This window comes from Protopterus annectens, chromosome 4.part0, assembly GCF_019279795.1.
Source record: "Protopterus annectens isolate FY-2018-M chromosome 4.part0, PAN1.0, whole genome shotgun sequence".
Taxonomy (NCBI): domain Eukaryota; kingdom Metazoa; phylum Chordata; order Ceratodontiformes; family Protopteridae; genus Protopterus; species Protopterus annectens.
In genome coordinates this window covers 518896520-518916960 of record NC_056733.1, presented here as the reverse complement: position 1 = coordinate 518916960, position 20441 = coordinate 518896520, and the positions used below count along the sequence as shown (strand labels likewise).

General features: G+C 43.2%; 1 protein-coding gene across 1 annotated transcript in view; it reads left to right on the top strand.

Annotated features, from left to right (window-relative positions):
* Window positions 1–6342, top strand: part of DDX54 (DEAD-box helicase 54) — an 841349-nt gene extending 835007 nt beyond the window's left edge. The window contains 1 exon segment of the mRNA XM_044068440.1: window positions 5747–6342. Coding sequence (XP_043924375.1) covers window positions 5747–5988 — 242 coding nt within the window. The 3' untranslated portion in view covers window positions 5989–6342.
* Window positions 6343–20441: the final 14099 nt, after the last annotated feature.

Below are 20441 nucleotides of genomic sequence, written 5' to 3'. Positions count from 1 at the left end.
GACTCCCCTTTGGAAGAGCTCACCTGAGGATAGCATTGCCTGTATGATGGAGTTCATGTGGAATTGTTCCCAGGTCTCTGATTTTTCAAAAAAGGTATTATGAGCTCCTACAGATGGGAGTATCCCAAACCATCTGCTATTCCTCCTATTCTGGCTGCCTTTTTGAATACCTTTTCTGCAGCTTTTGTAACCCCCGACTCTTGTCCCATGCACCAAAGAAGCTGGATAGATTCTACAAAGTGCCTGAGGAGTGCAAATTTCTTTATAAATGCCCTTCTACTGACCCCTCTGTAGTATAAGTCTCTTCTGACCAGCTGTCCGAGTTGTTGCCCTCCACCAAGCTGTTGCCTTCTTGGAAGTATAGCAGGGCAATGGAAAGGTTGGGCAAGGAAGTTTATACTGTTGACACTTTGTGCTTTAGAGCCATTAACTACCAGACTCATGGCCAGGTATATTTTGGCTATCCTTTCTTAGGTTTCTAAGATGGTTTCTGACCTTCCTGACTCTGAAGAGAAGGCTTTGGCCCTCTCCCTGCTGGGCTCCACTTCACAAGTTGCTTGTCATTCAGTCAGATGCAGTTATGAAGCTGATGCCTCTTCCATGGATGCTACCTTTGGTTCAGTCATGAGGTGTTTATCACAGCTTCATCTTCAGGCTTTGTCTGATGACATCAAGGCCAAATATTTGGATACTGCTTTGGATAACAAAAATCATTTTGGGTCTGCTGCTGCTGACTTAAGTCTTTCCAGGATAAGGGTAAGGCTTAACAGGAGCTGAAACATATTTTTATTTATCCTCTTCCTAAGTTTCAGAGGAACTATCCTTCCTAGTTTGCCTTTGTTTGCAGGCAGTCATGCCCTGCTCCTGAGGGCAAGAAGGATTCTCGGTGTGCTCCTCCTGATAAGTCTACCCAGACTCCTGTCTTTCAGATACCTTTTCAGGATAAGCCTGATGGTATTTGACAATTTGCTTTCTCTTCCATTTAGCCAGATTCCCTTGTCCCTCCACCTTTCTCTGTTGCTTCCAAACTGGCTTTGCATCACCTCAGACTCTTGGGTTCTGTCATAGGAGGTTACTAGGCTATTGGCCCTAAGGCCCCTACAAGCCTAGCCATGTTATGCTGTTGTTCCCTTATGGACCAAGATATATAGTCTGTTTGCGAGAGAATCTAAGATCAGCATTGGCTCCCCCTGTCTAATATGGACATAGGTGAAACCCCCTGAATAAATTTATGGTTTCCCATCCAGATGTCCAGGTTACACTTAAATAGGGTCATTGAGGAGCTCTGCTTTACATGAATTGGGAGTTTGTTCCAAAGGAATGGCAAACTCTGAGAGACATATCTGTCTGTCTAGCATGTCCTGTTAATATCACAGATCCTTATAGCAAGTGAATCTTGTCCCACTGGATCTGGTGATGTGAATCAACTTCATCACAGCAGGGTCTGAGACTTCTCTGTAGGCCAGGCACAAGTCTCTTCTAAGCAGTCTATACGATACTGAGTAAAGCAATAAAGCCTTCAGTATGTCAGTATAGGTCATGTGTCAGTATAGGTCATGTGTTGTAGGCCCTGAATTTTCTTGGTGAGAAATCTCTGAGGTCTCTCCAGATGCTGCAGATGTCTGGTGAGGTGCATACAGAAGAGAGCATTGCACTCTGTTAGTGGTCTGCTAAGAGCCGAGTATAAGGGAGTTGTAACCTTCTTAGCTTTGGATGCTATATCCTTCCTCATGAGGTGTACGGTGTAGGAGGCCTTCCTTACTACTGTGGACACCTCATGAACAAAATTAAGGCTACTGTCAACTTGCGTTTCTAAATCTCTCACCACTGGGCTTGAACTTAGGGGCTATTATTAATGTTGTAATTAACAGGGGTATCCCCTTTGCCGAAAGGGATGATGATGCATTTTTTTGCATTTAGTTTAAGTCTGTGACTTTGACACCAGTCATTTGTTTATGTAAGCCCATTTTGTAGTATGTTTGACATCTATGGGGGATTCGATCATTGCATCTAGTTTGCAGTCATCAGCAAACTTGGTAAGCCACAGGCCATCTATTTTCACCTGGACCTCTGAAAAATAGATACCAAACAGTAGGAGGCCTAGCACAGATCCTTGTGGAACACCAGTGGTAACAGGTCTGCTAGTAGAGGTGACATCCCCAATTTTGACTGTATGTGTTCTGTTTGTGAGCCAGTTTTTATTTTATTATTATTTAGGGACGGGATGTAATATGTTTAATGTGGGTTTGATTTTCTATATGAACTGCCATTTTATTGTGATAGTTCACCTTTAAAAAAGCATACAGCGTAAGCTACTGTTTTTTGACACTTTGTAACTGTGTTACGGATGTTCCTTTGAATATTTATTTACACTGTTTATATATGTGATAGTATGTTTTAAGAATATTTTTGTGGTTATATATGAAATGACGTGGACAATGGTGGAGTTCATTTAGTTGCTAGGTTACTAGTGATTCAAATGATGTGATTGGATTACTAGGAATTTGAATTTATTTATATACAGGAAATTGTTTTTTAATTTGTATATCATCTGATGAAGTAGTCTTTAATGACTTGTAAAAGCGCTTACGGATAAAATTAAACATTTTTTATTTTACTTGAAGATCTCTGCTTTGCATTGAAGACTTCTGCCTCATTTTGTTTTGCCTTGTGTAAAGTTGGTAATTCTGGAATGTGCCAAAAGGACAGTGTCCAGAGTGATTTATAGAGGTATGAGGATGAATTGCGGGAGGGGGTGGCTCAAAGGTGTGAGGATAGGTGAGGGGAAGCTGGAAGAAAAATTTTCCTTAAGATTGTTAATGTCTTTTTGCTCAGAGGTAGTATTAGAAGTAAGTTCACTACAGAATTATCGGTTAATTCCAAACTTCATAATATAGCTGAAGTCATTATTGTACGCTTTCAAATTGGCTGCAACCCTAAGTTCATAGTGTTGTATTTCATAATGGTAAACTTGAGGAACTTGACTGTTAAGTCCCCTTTATAATGTTAAAGTTGAAGGTTTTTATATGCAAACTATGACTTCCTCAAAGAAGGCTACAAATGCACTTGTAATCTGAACAAAGTATAATCTTACAAAACACACTACAGCAACATCGAGTAATGCTTTTTCACATATAGACTTCAAAGGTCAAACTGATGACACCAGTTATGTAAGTATGTAGATGAAGCTTTCTACACATCTGCTAAACTACCCTAGAGCCATTCGCCCCTTTCTCTTATTCCTGTTTCTCTCCTCAGTCTGCAGCTGTCTTATACTAATTTCTGATTGCATCTTTCTATAGATTGTCTGTTTAGGATATGGTAAAATAGATCCTGCATAAAGGTTTCCATGGCAAGTATCTGTTTAGTCTTGGCCTGGAGCACAGCATTGACTCTTGTCACTGTGTATTTTTCACCATGAGGGCAATCTGTCATTGGCAGAAGTCTGTCTAGGTGTTTGCTGCCAAAAAGGAGGCACATGGCTGGTTTTGGGGAGACATTGTGCTCCATTATGCAGGAGGTATCATCTGAAGAAACAAAAAAATATTTGAGAAAAGGATGAAGCATAGGGAGACAGAGGATGAAACTGATATCTCGGGTTTTGAATGATCCAGTGGCTGTATATCAGATGATCATCAGATGAAGTCTCGCATGAGAGAAGAAAGCGCTTTAACAGTTACGAGTGCTTGAGATTACTGTGTTTGCATTTTACCTTTTTACTTTTATTGTAATAAACGCACTTTTTTTTTTAAACATTTACCAGTCTCTTGAGACGTTTGCACTGTTAAATATTTGGTTCCAGGCTCACCCGATCTAAAATCCCTCAGACTGACCTCTTGTTTCCTCACTTCCAATGATGGCCAGAAATCCCAAGCTGTCTGATAGTTGCATATATCATTTCTTCATCTCAGAAGACCTCCACCAGAAAAGAGGAGAAGATTTAGTATATGGGTCATATCAAAGGGTCTAAACACCTTTTCCCCTCCTTTAGATGCTATTGGATTTTTTAGGTATCCTGTTTCCGTCTGGAGCAAGCTACTCTGCTGTTAAGGTTCAACTGGCAGACATTTTTAATTTTCATGTCAGTCAGAACCATCTTTCCATAGCTTCTCTAAGGTTATCTAAAGCCTTTTTGAAAGGTACCTTTCTTCTCCGACCTCCTTTGAGGGATCCGGTCCCTCCTCCTGATCTGCCCCCTTTATTACAAGCCTTAGCCAAAACACCCGTTGAGTATGCTGTGATGGTGGATCCAAGTTCTTTTGTTCTTGCTCTTAATTGTAGTAACCTCTGCCAGAATTGTGTCAGAACTTTGGGCTGTGTTCTTTAGTCCCCCTTAACACAATTGTTCGCAGGTACAAGGTTTCATTGTGGAATGATTCAGCCTTTTTGTCTAAGGTGGCCTCATAGTCAAATCTGAACCACTCTATTCATTTGACAGTATTTTTTCTAAATTTCAGTAGTAAGGGTGAATACATTTTTCACTGACTGGGCCTTCTGCAATTTTAGTTGAGATTTATTTTAGGTAGGACCAAAGACTTCGAAAAATTAGACCAATTCATTGTCTCCTCCTCGAAGGTTAAGTTTGCTAAAGGAATTTCTAAGGTCACACTTTCTGACTGCATATCCCTTTTCTACACTGTTAATGATTTATCCTTGCCCTCTAAACCAAGAACTCATTCTACTAGGGCAGTGCCTACTTCAACAGCCTTTTTCAGTTGTGCTTCTTTGGATGATAATTGCTCAGTGGCTACCTTTGTATCTCATTGCAAGCTTGATATTCATTCTAGGTCAAGGGCTTCCTTTGGCTCCACCATTCTGTGGAATATTCTCTCCTTAATACTGCCCAGTCTGGCATCTCTGTCCCACAGGTTAAGGCAAATGGATACAGCATCAGATCTGAAAGTTATGTATTCACCATGATGTTAGATCTGGGTTATCGTCTTCTGTCCATCTCAACAATCCCTCCCAACAAATTGACACTGGTATTTGTTGGTTCTTGGTGGACCTCATGGAGCACCCCAAAGTCTTTATTTATTGAAACAACTTGGTCATGGTCTTAGGATTTCTTATGTGACATATTCGGTAGCAGTCAAATATGGGTGGGGCAAACTGTATCTGTGGAGACTTGGAGACACAAAGTACCATGAGAGGGATATTAGAGTTTCTGAGCCAAGATTCTGAAGTGCTGGCCTAGGATTCGATATCCCATAGGTTGAGATGGATGGAAGAATATACTGATCTAGCAGTATTGTAAGTGTATAGCTCTTGTTTTTTACTTATTTGCAGGAAGCATGCATTTTCTTGGTGCTTGGGGACAAAGTAGCAGGAGCAGTGGCTAAATCATACTTGTGCTGGTGTAGGATTGCATGCAACCCTGAGTGAGGGAGGAAGTTGCCAAGAAAAAATAGGCTTGTATTGGAATGGAAATGTGAATGAAGTCAGTTTTAGACATATCTAGGAGGGTTTCTTTATAGGTGGGATAAAATTGTAAGAATATATCTATTATTTCCCCTTTGTTATATAAACATTTTTCTTAGTTATTTTATAAACATTTTTGTTGCAATGAGTATAGGTTAACATTCTGATAACGAAGAAGGTGAGAACTTTTATGCACAACTTTGCGTATGATCTTGGGTTTTTTGCACTCCTATACTTGATCATTATTTTGATTTTTTCCAGTTGCACAACATTTCTGTTCTTTATACAGGAAATTAATCTTCTTTAACCCCATGTCTTCCTTATACAGGACACCGAGGAAGGAGTACCTTATACCCTAAGAGGCAAGGTTCTCAACCTAGGACTCGCCCTGAGTTGAAGAGCAAGGAACAAATCTTGAAAGAGCGTAAAATGAAGGCAAAACAAAAGTTTTTGCAGTCTGGTGGACTAAAGCGGCTTAAGGCAAAAAATAAACCGTGCCTACAGGACCTGCGAAAATCAGCCTTTGGACGAAGAAGTGGAAAAAAAGGCAAAATGAAAAAGCGTCTGTGAAAAGGACTTCTTTACACCAAATGAACTTTACTATCCCAGATGCTGAAATAACATTTGAATGCCTTTTTAGGTTGTTCCTATTTGAGGTCCTCACCAGAACACTTTTCCGTCAGTTTTGTGAGTGTCCTTTGGAAGAGGCACATTTATTACTGAAGTCGGACAGCTGAAACCTTGAGAAGATGAGTTTAGAAATTTCAACAAACTCCCCAATATCTGTTCCTGAAAAGGAAAGTGCATTAACACAAAAAAAAATGATTAAATGCCAGAGATTATAGTATTTCATGACCCATTTTGCTGAACCTCCAACTGTAAACAAATTGCAGCCACATTTCATAAATTAACATTTTAAAGGAACAAACATCCTTTATTCTGTGTTTGTTTAATCAGAACTTTGTGTAGGTATTGATGCCTTCATTGTGATTTTTTATCTATCTGATTGGTCATGCTTTTCCTTGCAGTATTAATGGCTGTTGACATCATTCATGTGTGTGTTGCATACTACGTCTGACTAGCACACTCATAAAAGGCATGATGCCTCAACATGATTCATGTATGGTAGAGTATTTGGGCTGCTGAAGAGAGGTGTTGGTGGGCAGTACACATACTGGTGATGCTCAGAACTTATGCATATGTGCAACTTAGCTTGAATAACAGTGCTAAAATGATTCAGAAATTAATTGTACACTGAGGTTGACATCCGACACTGGGGTATTGCACAGCTCTGTATGTCTAACCCATCAGAACTGACTGAGCTGCTGTGACTACAGAGGTGCCAAAGTAACAGTGAGAGTGTATAGTGGAAGCATCCCTTTGCACAAAGCAACCCTCACCCAAACACATTCAAGTCTACATACACACATACACAGACATGTACACATCCAAATAAAACAATTCAGGAATTAGACATGCATATATTTAGAAATAGACACACACACATATCTGTCTGTGTGTGTGTATATATATATATATATATATATATATGTGTGTGTGTGTGTAATATAGACACACAAATGCACACGTATGTAATATATAGATACATAGCACATTTAACGGACCTGGAGGTGCCACAGGAAGCCAGACTTCAGTTGTAACTGGCTGCCATGGCTGACAATGCACAGCTTCTGAACAGCTGCATCATCATGCACACAAGGACTAATATGTTCCACAGCTGAGAAGAACCAGTCACTGAGTGCAGCATCGTGATTAAATGTAAGTTGCAAACTGGTGTGCAGGAATGGGTACGGAGTTAAAATGCAGTTCAAAAGTTCCAGTTAGTAGCACCGCCCGCCATTGCATTTCAGCCATCTGTGTTTGTAATGCAGCACCACACTGCTTGTTGCAAGGAGCTTTGCAGATGTGCATGTGTGTATTTTTTCTGTATGCACAAGTATGTAAACTACTACCAAGTCCATGTTTCAGTGGAGCAGATCATTAAAAAAAAATTAATCAAACGCCTTCCACTGAAAACTGAAATAACATTCCAGAGCCAGTGTTTGTGCAGAGGGGATAAAGACAAGACAGTCTGCAAGTCTTGCACTGACTCAGTACATTACAGTTAATTGTAACTATGAGTGAAACAGAATACAGTGATTTCCTCCTTCAACAATCCAAACTCTGCACAATACCAGTGGCATGTGTATATATTTGGTCGACATCTGTTTTATCAAACGCATTTGGTCGACTATAAAGATAGTTGACAAGTGTGTGATTGACAGTCCCTGTTGTTTTCCCTGCAAAAACAAAGTTTTAAAGTTGCATGAGACAAGGTTTTTCCTCATAACATGCGTACAAGAGGTCAAGGTTTCAGTCTTCGACATAGAGTGGTTTACCTTCAGGATGGTGATGTTAGTCAACCAACTGAAGGTAAATCACATATACACACACACATCCTATAAATATATATATATATATATATATATATATATATATATATATATATAGTAATATACACATTTATGCACACATAAACTTGTGTGTTTTATGCACACGCCCATTCATTCATCCATCCACCCACAACCCATTTTTACACAGGGCGTCACATTAACAGTAACAATCTAAAGCCAATGCTCACACAGTTGGATGGTTAGCCCTGATGTGGTTGTTCTTCCATACCACATGAACACTCACACCTATGGTCAGTTAAGTGTGTCCAGTCCACTTTCTGCATGCTTTTAGAATGTGAGAGGAAACTGGAGCACCTGTTGAAAAATTATGCAGATACGGGGAAGACATGCATGCTACGCACAAATGACACCCTAGCCGAGAATCCAATCAGAAAGCCATTTGCTGTGAGTTGATAAAGCTGCCTGCTGCTCCTCTGTACTGCCCTCAAATGCCAGACACACATTTTTATATTTAGTCTGGCAGTTGGCTTACAGTATTAAGGAGCTGTTAACAGTTTGTGTCTTGTGGTCCAGTGGTCCAAGATTTGATTCTCCCAGCCTCTGTTGCATAACAGTGTGACTCTCAGCAAGTCACTTAACCAGACACCACTCCCAGGCTGAGTCTGGAAAAGGTCCATGGAGATCAGTGTTCTCCTCTTGAAAACAAATACAAATAAAATATGTACATATATATCAAGATGCATATTAGGGAATTTGTCTCAAAAAGCATGCATTTTCCACTATCATTCTTTATTTAATACACAAACTACATGCATTACAAATCTTTGCCTTTGACAGAAAACACAGACTGCATTTACAAATTAAATCATGCCCTTAGATAAACTTTTTGATGTACTTTTCATTCTTCCTCAATGTATGGGTTACGGGTCTGACTTCAGATCTGACTCAGATGCTTTCCACAGACTTGAGGATCTACCTACCCATAATGTCCCAGTCATCCTACAGTACTTCAGATCTTGTTTACCGTCATCTTGCACAAATGCAGACCTTGTCTCAGGAGCTTATTTTCAGACCTTTTTTGAGAATTGTGAGTAGTGTTTCTGCTTTATATTATCTTTTCTATATCCTTTTGCTATCCTCCTGCTACACTTACAGTTTTCTCGGGTTTTTCTTCCATTAGTTCTTTTTCTAACTGTCCTTTTCTACCCTTGTTGGTAGTCTCATGGGTACCATTGTGGGTACCAGTCTGTCCTGTTGTTCTGCCTCTCCTGCTCTTTCAAGGGTAAACTTTTTAGCATTGTTGGAATTTTTTTTTTTTTGCTAGTTTTTCTATTTAAAGAAAAACAAGTAAACTTGCTGTTATATGTTTTCACTGTCTTTGTAGTGATGGCCAAGATACCAACTGGCCGAAATGCATTTCCTGTGGACACAAAATTCCAAATTCATTTGCTCACATGGAGTGTGTTTATTGTTTAGTAGCAGCATATCTTTCCAGTCATTTGCTCTGTTTGTGTTGAGTTCAACTCGAGAACATTTTCTCACAGATGAAAGACTAATTCTTGAGGGGCTGCTGCATTCATCTTCCTCCTCTTCCCCAGCGGGTCAAACCCCTAGTAAACAAGATTTCTTCAGAGTCTAGAAAGAGATCCCCTACTTCTTCTCTGAAATTCTGCTCTTCCACTGTGGCTGCTTCTGAGCCTCATAAGAAGCTCCAAAAAACTTCAGAACGTAAAAGGAAACCATTGGATTCAAACTACACCATAGAGGGAATCAAGGCCACAGTCCACTATCTCATCCACTAGATCCTCCAAAAGTCTTTCCGAGACCAATGTGGATAAGATGATGAGGAAACTCCTCAGATCCAGATGGGATTATTCTACCTCTGGCTTCCATCAGAACTGTGAGACTTACCTCCACTTCCTGTGTAATCATATCTCCTTCTCTATTCTGTCCTGTGGCTTCTGAGCCTTTGGATCTGAGAACCCCAAAGAGTCTGTGTTGGATCTGAAGACAACCAGATCTTAGATTCCAGCAGTTTCCCTGAAAGGTTCTGCTCCTATCCGATGTTGACAGAGTTGTCCTTTCCCTTGGAGCTTTGGCTGTAGATAGCTTGGGTCTGGCTACCTCCTTGAGGTACATATCAGGACATTGTCAATGCTTGGCTGTTTCAGAAGTTTCGGCCCTGGTGCAGTCTGCCATGGCTTCTACAAGTCCATCTGCTTTCAAGGTAGTGGAAGATGGCCTTTTATCATCAAGAGATCCAATCTCTCTCCCTTTCTTGGATCCTATACGTATTCCTCTTACGAGTCCGAGATCTGATCCCATCAATCCTATTCCGCAGGGAAAACCAGTACCAACTAGCATCCAGTCAGCTTTTTACAGGAAATTCATCTCTCTTCAGCTACCTCCTCAGAGCATCCCACTGAGGAGGTTCTCCACAAGAGATTGTGCAAAATAAGACGCACATATTCCCATAGGGAATCTCTCACAGAGGATACTGACTTCAAGGAATGGGAAGGGTTCCCCAGATCTCCGACATCCTAGAGAAACTTAAGCAAAAGGGTGGATAGTCTTCAGATAACCCCTCACCAAAGGAGTCTGTCTTTCTGGAAACTTTCTGTATATATGAGCCGTAACTTTCTATAAGCCATCTATGCCTTGGGTGACTCCCCTGGCTGATGAGTTTATCGACCTGGTCTCTTGCTGGGCATGGAAGGAACCCGACTCTGTCAAACCAATTCCCCAACACCCAGATAAAATTTTGGCACCACCAAAGGACAGACCCCATTGGAGCAAAGGAGCCCTATTGATGCTATGGTTGTGGTGGCAGCCACAGTAAAGGAGCTAGTTGAGCAGAGCTCCTCTGCCCATCCATCTAATAGAGAGTTGAGGGCAATTGACAGATTTGGGAAGCACGTATTTGCTTCAACAACCCTTGTTCTGAGGTCCCTGAATTATTTAGCTCACTTTACAAGACTCCAAAGGGATTTGTCCAAGAAGTTCCCCAAATCCCTCTCTGAGTCCATGTCTGCAGAGGACTATAAGCTGTCATCTCCACAACTGGCCACTCTATTATCCATTTCCAGTGCATCCATGAGGAAGATATCCCATGCTGCAGAGGGTACCGTACAGGCTGCTGGTTCAGGGATTGCCATCTGGAGACATGCCTGGATGTGGGTATGTGATTTTGCTGAGCGTTTCATCAGTGTACCTTTTGATGGAACATCCTAGTTTGGCCCTTCTGTTAAAGAAACCCTTTCCCTCCGTGAACAAGAAGAAAAGACCCCGTCTGCCATAGGGATTTGCTTTTTTACCCCTTATCAATCCTTTCCTCAGAATCAGAGGGGGCAATAAAATTTAGTCTTGTAAATCCCAGGTGTCTTTCCAGGATCCACTCGAGGACAACTCCTCCAGGGGCAGAGGGGGGAGTTCAAATGGAAGACACCATCCTTGTAGCAGAGGAAGCCCACAAAGCCAGGGTTTCTGAGTCTATTTCTGGATAGACCCTTTCAGTGTTCCTGAAGGGTTGCCTGACTACCCACTTCTGGTTGCAGTCTGGGAGTACTTGTCTTTGCACGCAGACTCCTGCGCTTCTATAACAAAAGATTCTTGGGTGCTAAATATAATAATCAGCGATTATTTCTTACCATTTTTTCAGGTTCTTGCAATCAAAAGAAGAAAGCTTTCCAACATTACACTCTGAGAGAAGCTGCAGCTCAGGAGATTGAAAAGCTGCTAGACAAGAGTCATCCAGAAGGTCCCACCAAACCAAAGAGGATTAGGAATTTACTCAGGGTTTATTTGTACCAAAGAAGACAAGGGAACCTGAGACCAATTTTGGATCTAAGCAACCTGACGGGTACTATCACATCAAGATGAACAGACACTCCTGAAGATATCTGCACTTTCAGTTAGGAGCCAGTCACTATCAGTTCAGAGCCCTGCCTTTTGGTCTCACCTCAGCACCCGGGGTGTTTATCAAATGTATGGCAGTGATAGCAGCTCACCTGACACTAATGGGATTCTGAGTGTTTCCATATCTAGACGACTGACTTCTGGCCGCTCCAACCAGGCATTTCTAAGAATAGTCCGGGAAATATTTGCTTCAACCTGGTCAAACACTAGGCATTGCAGTCAACATCTCCAAGTCCAAACTACACCCATTACAGAGCCTGGAGTTCATCGGTGCCCAGTTGAACACAGTAAATGAGATTACTGCTCTGCCTGCTCATCATATAGATACAGTCAAGTTCTTGCTACAGCAATTTTTTGTTCATCCTGCTTCTCCAGCCAGTTCAATGGCAGCAGCTATAAGCTTAGATGTCCTTTTATTCTCATGTTGCAGTATTCAGTACTCAGTACGTTGGCAAGTTTCTATATGTCTGTTCTCCAGGGGGCTCTAGCTGTTCAGTGGTCTATTCTGCAACTTTCTCTATCGTTCCCAGTCAAACTCACTTGGGTATGCAGAAATTATTGTCATTGGTGTATTCGTTCGGATGACATTCGCCTGGGCCGTCCTTTTATTCTGTCTCCTCCAGTGGCCGCAGTGACCACAGATGCCCCCCAGTTGGGATAGGGGGCATTTCTTGGCACAGACAGTCCAAGGCGTGTGATCCCCAGACGAGACCAATTCAAACATTAGTGTTCTAGAGATAAGTGTGGTTCTATTAGCATTGCAGGCCTTTCAAGATGTTCTGCATCTAGGGACTGATGTAGTACAAACCGACAACATGTCTGTGGTCTGGTACATCAGCAAACAAGGGGGAACCTGATCCTATCCCATTTGTCGAGAGGTAGTGAGTGTATGGCAGGTGAAGATCTCCTGCAACTGCTTTCTAGTGGCAATGCACATTCTGGGGAAATCCAGAGAATTAGACAAGCTCAGCAGGTCCATTTTGTTATCTCACAGGTGATGTATCCGTCAATCCAGTGGTGGAAAAGATTTTCTGTCATTGAGGCCAACCTTGCTGTGATCTCCCCACAACAAGTACAGCAGGTAGTTTGTCTAATCCCCCCTCATGGAAATCGCAGAGAAATGCTATAGTCCACATTTAGCCCACTGGTCTCCTTTACCCCTTTCCCTGTTACCTCTGAGTCCAACATTCTTACAGGCCAGTTGGTTGAAGAGCTGAGTTATCCTCATTGCCTCCTTCTGGGAGGAGGCAATGAGAATAACTCAACGAAGATGGGACCAAAGGAAGGGGACCCATACCTGGCAAGGCCAGAGGGAGGAAATGATTTTGATATCTAGGAGACTGAATGTGGTGTCCCAAGGAAACTATTGTGAGGTGATGACATCCTTTTCCCTCGCAATTTCAAGTAGGCCTGAAAACATGATGGGTACTGTACATAGAAATAGTAGATTTCCTTTCATTTCACAGTTGCAGTATTCATTACACTAGGGATCCCCTGCCAAGGGTACCCTGATGTCCAGACTGTGTACCAAAGCCTTTAGATTGCTTTAAGGTATGCCGTACATCATGTGTATCTTGTCCCGTAGTGTAGGCGATAAAGGTGACGTCCGGGCATACCATCCTCAGAACTGCTTTGCCGCCAGTCTGGACACCATCTCTTGATTGTTGGTCTGAATGCCCATTCATTGCGGGCTCACCAAGCCGTTACAGATAAGTGCACCATTGGGGTTTTGTTGTATTATCTTTCTTTATTTTGTTGCTTGTGGGGTTTCATGCCATCCAAGAAGAGTAGATGCCAGTGCGGGAGACTGATTCCCCATAAAGATCACCATGAACAGTGCCTGTTTTGCTTTGGTGCTTTCCATAACCATACGTCCTGTTCTGTCAGGCCTTTGTTCCCAAGACCCTTTGTTGTAGGCTTTCTTCTTTGGCGCTTTATCTTGAAAATCAATGTCTTAAGCTTCTTGCTAAAGACACGATGGAGGAAACGTCCTGCTCCGAAGGACAGTGATTTGTGAAGAAGGCGGTCAAGAAATCTAGGCTGGAATCTTCGGCTGTACAGCCTCTGCCGGACATATCTCCCAAGGTGAGTGAAAGCCCAGAGGTTCCCCAGCTTTATCACTGGACACCATTGCAATGACCAGGTTGGAGGCTGGTGGTGATCCGACTTTAGGCACATCCAAGTAGCATTGCAGATGTCCGTCTTAGATGTTCAGGAGGAACCTTGGCTGATTTATCTACAAGGGACCTGGGGGGGTTCCTCAAATCTTAGTCAGAGAAGTCGTCCATACTACCATTATTGAATGCCATTTGGGATTAGAGCCTTCTAAATTTTATAAGACTGACATCCAATAAAAGAAAATGTAGAAGGCTAAACATATTTCTCCAGCTCCTAAGAATCCACAGAATGAATGGCAGTCCTTCACTCAGGATTTGTTTAGTGCTTTGGCTTTAAAACCTCCTCAGGGAGTTTCTGTTCTAGGACCCCCTTGGTCCTGTATCCCCCCTTTAGAGACCAAAAAATAGGATTCCTCTGAGGAGGAGGCAGATTCAGATGAGAAATCCCTCGTTTATTCCTCCTAGATTCTCTCTCCTTTAGATTATGGATCAGAAGAGGAGGAATCTACCAGTCCTGATACTCTGTTTGAAGAGATATCTTTTGGGGACACAATCTCTAAGATGATAAAGTTCTTTAAATGGGATTGTGCTCAGGTTTCTGAGATACAAACAGGGTATTATGAATTACTGCAGATGGATTCTCCAAAACCTTCTGCTATCCCTCCTGATTTGGCTGCTTTGTTAGATGCAGACTGTTGGCCCCCTGCCCACAAGAAACCTGATAGGTTCTATAGAGTGTCTGGGGACTGTAACTTCTTGTGCAAGTATCCTTTGCTGACCCCCCAGTGGTGTCTGTAGCTCCTGACAAGCCATCTCAGTTGCTTCCTTCTAAGTTACTGCCTTCTGATAAAGATAACACAACCATGGAAAGGCTAGGCAAGAAGGTTTATGCCTCTGCTACTTTGGCTTTTAGGGCTGTTAATTATGAGACCCATATATTCAGATACTTGTTGGATCTCCTTTCCCAGGCCGGTCAGGTGATTTCTGATCTTCCAGACTCTGAGGGTATACCTTATGCCCTTTCCCTGTTAGGGGACTTCCTCTCAGGTAGCTCATCATTCTATCAAGTGTGGTTATGATGCAGCAGACCCTTCCTCTAGGGCTGCTAGTTTTGGGTCAGTGATGGGGAGGTATTCTTGGCTTCAGCTTCAACCTTTGCCTGATGATATTAAGGCTAAGTTAATGGATGTTCCTCTAGATAATAAACACTTGATGTGAAGTTGTTCAGTCTCTCCATTCATTCTTTACTGATGGGGTTCGGAGCCAATTGCAAAGCTCGAGGTCAAGTCCCTATTCCATGATGCATCTGTGAATTACCCCAGATCTAGTTTACCGCTGCAACAGATCAGAGGTTCTGATTTAGCTCAGGCCAAATAAGCTGTTTTTTCATTACAGTCTTGAAAAACTATTTTGCTAGTTAAAATATTTAGATAGCTAGGATTGTTAATAAAGCTCTTATAGCTTTTCAGTGTGTTTTCCCTTCCCATTTACTGTTTTTTTTTTTTATAAATTTCTAGTTGGCCTCTTTTAGGCCTAGTTTAGTAGTAGTTTCTCTAGGTAGTGTGGTATGACTAGCCTTCTGCTTTTTATAGATAGGCTTAGTACAGTAAACCTTATATAACCTAGATAAGGTTATTGTTTATTTTTCAGCTTGCTGTGTGTTATTCAGTGACCTTTGTCACGTCTTAGATAGTTAGTCCCTTAGATTTGCTGTGTGGTGGTCAGCCTTCTGTATTTTAGATGAGGCTTAGTCTTTATTACTGTTAAAATGTGCAGTAAACATTGCTTACTTTAGATAAGATTGTTGTTCCCAGCAGCTATCTTTTTTTGCATAGTCTTCTTGAGTGATATCACATTTATACTTGTTGTGTGTGTGATTTAGCCTCCTTTTATTTAAGGCTTGTGTGGAGTTTTTCTACTGTGTGATTTAGTCTGCATTATTCCAGGCTTCTGTGAGAAATTACTGTTTTTTTTTGTGGTAACAGTATTTTTTTTCTATCGTTCTGGCAGACCAAGAGAAGCACCCTAAGTCTGGGTTCAAAACGTGCCCAAAGTGTGGCCAAAAAATGTCTGTTACAGATAGCCACGTTAATTGTATTTACTGTCTAGGGGCTCTGCATTTGCAAGACAGTTGTGCCATTTGTCATTCCTTCTCCTCTAGGGTCATGCAGGAAATGAAGAGGAAATTAATCGATAGAGGCTTGTTGAAGCCTTAGTTTCAGATTTGAGTGACCAGGATGGTTCCAGCAGGTCTTCAAAGTCTTCCAAGACATCGGACTCAAAATCAAAGAAGTCTTCGACTTTGGCTCCACTGCACTTGGAGCCGACAGTTTTTACCTTTCGGAGCCGGTCCCCAGTCTTGGAACCGGTGTCCGAAGCGATGAAGAGTCCAATTCTCCAGTCGGTACCACCTTCAGTACGATCCTCTCGATCATCTACCAGCCTGTCTGATCAGGACATGGATCATGTGGTATAGAAGCCGCTATCGGCACCAGCATTAGCCAAAATGGCTCTGGAGCCGAAGACCATTGCACCGACTTTAACTATTCCTTCTCCGAGCCATGCTGGTCCTTCGGAGCCGGAGGAGACAGACCTGATGTTAGTGGAACCCTCAGAGCGGATGCCTGCTCAAGTGTCCTCGGCTCCATGTACTCTGACGTCTTCTGTGCCTATCGAGGACTCTAGGAGCCGACACTCTCTGGTTGGGTCTGGGGAGGACAGTTGGACCGACTTTGCCTCTCGGGGCCTCAGCTCGGCTCCTACCTCATGCTTGGAGCCCACTGTCCGGTGCCAGGGGCATCGACAGTTTCTTCAGATCCGTTGGCTCCCTCAATTCGGAGCAGAGGTGCTTTTGATGCCATGAGGAGAGTTGTCTCCTAGGACATCCTCAACCTCAGGTCTGCCTTCCTCCTCCCCTAAAGTGCCTGTGTCTGCTTCTGCCTCACACATCCTGACTAAGCGTAGAGACCCAGAGCATCAGAAAGCCCCATTGGGTGGCCCCTGCTCTTCCGAGATCTCACCAGAAGCTACCACTGATGAGGTTCCTAGGAAGAGATTGTGCAAGAGGAAACACCTAGACTCCCCATAGAAGTCTCTGACATCGGATACTGACTTAGATGAGTCAGAAGGGTCCCCCTCTGACGCTGTCTCCTTCGCTGAGATACTTGAGATCCTTAGGCAGAGGGGTGACTGGCAGTCCAAAAGCCCTACTGAGGATGAGTCAGTTCTCCTGAAGGCGTTCGGGTCTCAGCCCTCCACCCCTTGGGTGTCTCCATGAGCTGATGATGATGATGGTCTCGATGAGCTGATGCAGCTGGTCTCACCAAGGGCGTGGGAGTTTCCTTATACTATGGGAGCCTGTCCCTAGGAGGCCTAATAAATTAATTTCTGCCCCCCTGGACAAAACGTTCTTAACTAAAGGTGTTCCGGTTGATGCCATGGTGGTGGTGGCAGTCACCAAGAAGGAAATGTCTGAGACGTCCTCATCTATCCATCCTCCTAACAGGGACTCTAGGATTATGGATAGATATGGGAAGCACAGACCTTTACTCTCCGTTCGCTGAACTATTTGACCCATTTTACCAGGGTGCAAAGAGATCTCCTTAAGGAGTTGGGAGATGCTCTTCAGAGTACAGTAGCTGCAGGAGCTTCTGACAAAGTTGCTGCCCAGCTTGCTACCCTAAATTCTATTGTCAACTCATCCATGCGCCTCGTATCCTATGCAGCTGATGGAACTAGTAGGGCAGCGGGTACAGGAGTTGTTCTTAGGAGAAATTCCTGGATGAGCTTGTGTTCCTTAGGAGAAATTCCTGGATGAGCTTGTGTTCCTTCACAGAGCCCTTCAAATCATCCTTTATGAACACTCGCTTTGATGGCTTGTCCCTTTTCAGACCTCAAGTGGAGGAAACCTTAACCAGGTGTGAACAGGATGGAAAGACTGTCTGCTGTCAGGGTCCATTTTTCCACCCCTACCCGACCCTACCCTAAAGGTCAAGGGGGAGGAAAAATGTGGTTCCGAAAAGCCCAAGGAGCCTTTCAGGACACACATGGTGAACACTCCTCCAGGGGCAGAGGAGTGGGTAATATTGGAAGATGCCGCCCTCGCGGCAGAGGGGGTCTGCAACACCAGGGTGACAGAGATCACTCAGACCAGCCCTACCAGCGCTCCTGAGAGGAGGCCCGACCCTCCTGCTCAGGAGGCATTCAGGGGTCGCTTATCTTTGTACCCAGATGCCTGGCTCAAAATATCAAAAGACAGCTGGGTACAAAGTATAATTTCCAAAGGGTATTTCATTGCATTCACCACCCCACCAATCATAAGAAATATTCTGGACATTCCACCCAGTTACAGGGAACAGGTAACAATAGAGGTCCAAACGTTGCTAAGAAAGAGTCATCCAACCAGTCCCAGCAGACCAGACAGGATCCCAAACTTACTCAAGATTCTTTTTGGTTCCAAAGAAGACGGGGGACTGGAGACCCATATTGGACCTCAGCAGACTGAACCACTACGTAAAGAAAGAGAAGTTTTGGATGTTCAAGTTTCAGTGTATACTTCCCTTCTTAGGGAAAGACAATTGGATGTGCTTGATGGATTTCAAGGATGAGTACTACCACATAAAAATGGCCAGGCCATCCAGGGATCACATACGTTTCCGTCTGGGAGCCAATCATTACCAGTTTTGAGCTCTGCCCTTTGGTCTCGCTACAGCCTCCAGAGTGTTCAAATGCATAACAGTGGTCACGGCTCACCTCTGAGGCATCTACGATTCCAGGTGTTTCCATACCTAGATAATTGGCTCCTTACCACCACCACCAGGCATCAACTCATTCAGGCCAGGGAGTCAACTCTGTTACTCTGCAATCATCTGGGCATTACAGTCAAGTCAGAAGAATCTGCCTTGTCGCCATTGCAGCATATCTTTTTTTATCGGGGCAGAGTTGGACAACACCACCACCACACTAAGGCTTCCAGTAGAAAGTCTCTCTCTTCTTCGTCAACATGTCAGCATTCTGATATCAAAAGACAAAGCACAAGCATCAGGAGTTCTGAAAGTATTAGGCATGATGGCAGCAGCAATTCTAGCCATACCACTAGCTTGCATGCACATGTGGATACTACAGTGGTGTTCTTCACTCAATGGTCTTACCAAGAGATCCCCATGACTCGCACTATAATGATCACAAATTCTTGCAAAAAGGACCTTTAGTGGTGGTTGACCACTTCATGTCATGATAGGACACCCATTTGTGCTACCCCCTACAGCGGCCACAGTGACCACGGATGCTTCCCTGATAGGGTGGGGTGGCATTTTCAGGGAAAGACTGCCCAAGGCACATGGACAGATCAAGAGACACATCTGCATATCAGTGTCCTAGAGATGAGAGCAGTACTTTAGGCGTTGCAGTACTTTCAGGACTCTCTTCCTCTGTTTACGATTGCAATTCAGACAGATAACATGTCGGTGGTGTGGTATTTGAACAAACGAGGAGGAACCAGGTCTTACCTTCTTTGTCACGAGGCTCTCAGAGTTTGGCAGTGGGCTGTTTCCACCCAGCGCTTTCTGTTGGCAATGCACGTCCTGGGGAGATCCAATGTGATAGCAGACTGAGCAGGGCAATCTTGTTGCCACACGAGTGGTCCCTCAAAAAAGAAATAGCAGACAGGATATTACACAAGTGGGGCCAGCCTTGCTGCGACATTTTTGCCAGTCATATCAACATGAAAAGCAGAAACTACTTTACCCTGATTCCCCCTCCGGGGGAAGCCCCAAGGGATGCACTCTTACACGATTGGCCTCCGGGTCTTCTCTATTCATTTCCACCAATCCCATTAGTACCCAAGGTTCTACAGAAAGCAAAAGCCCTGGGAAGGACCATCATTCTAATAGCCCCTCATTGGTCTCATCAGATTTGGTTCCCTTTCCTTTAACTTCATCTTTTGGAGGATCCTTGGATGCTGGACCCATTCCCAGACCTTCTGATACACCCGTTGGGGGACCTTCATCCCTCTCTGTAGTCCCTGGAGCTGACAGCTTGGCTGCTCCAGTTCCCATCATAGCCAGGTTCCATAATCTTTACAGTGAGACAGATCCTTTTGTTCTCTCATAAATCTTCTACTAGAAAGCTATATCTTGGCAAATAGAAGACATTTTCCATATGGACCTCTAAAAATAATATTGATCCTTACCAAGCCCCTATGGTCTCCATCTTAGAGTTCTTGACTATGATTTTTAACAAAGGAGCTGCAGCAGGCAACAGTTCGGCTGCTATTTCTAATTTTCATCTAGGATTTGAAGGATTGAATATCATGTCTCACAAGTTATCCAAAGCTTTTCTCAAAGGGACTTTTCATATCAGACCACCTGTGAAATCTCCTTTTTCTCCATGGAATCTAAATTTTATGCTTTCACATATAATTCTTCCACCATTTGAACCAGCTTCATCTTATGACCTCATATTTTTGTCTTGGAAGACCATCTTTCTGGTAGCTATTACTTCTACCTGCAGAGTGTCAGAGCTTCAGGCTTTATCCATCAAGCCTCCCTATTTGTTATTCCATGCTGATAGTCTCTCT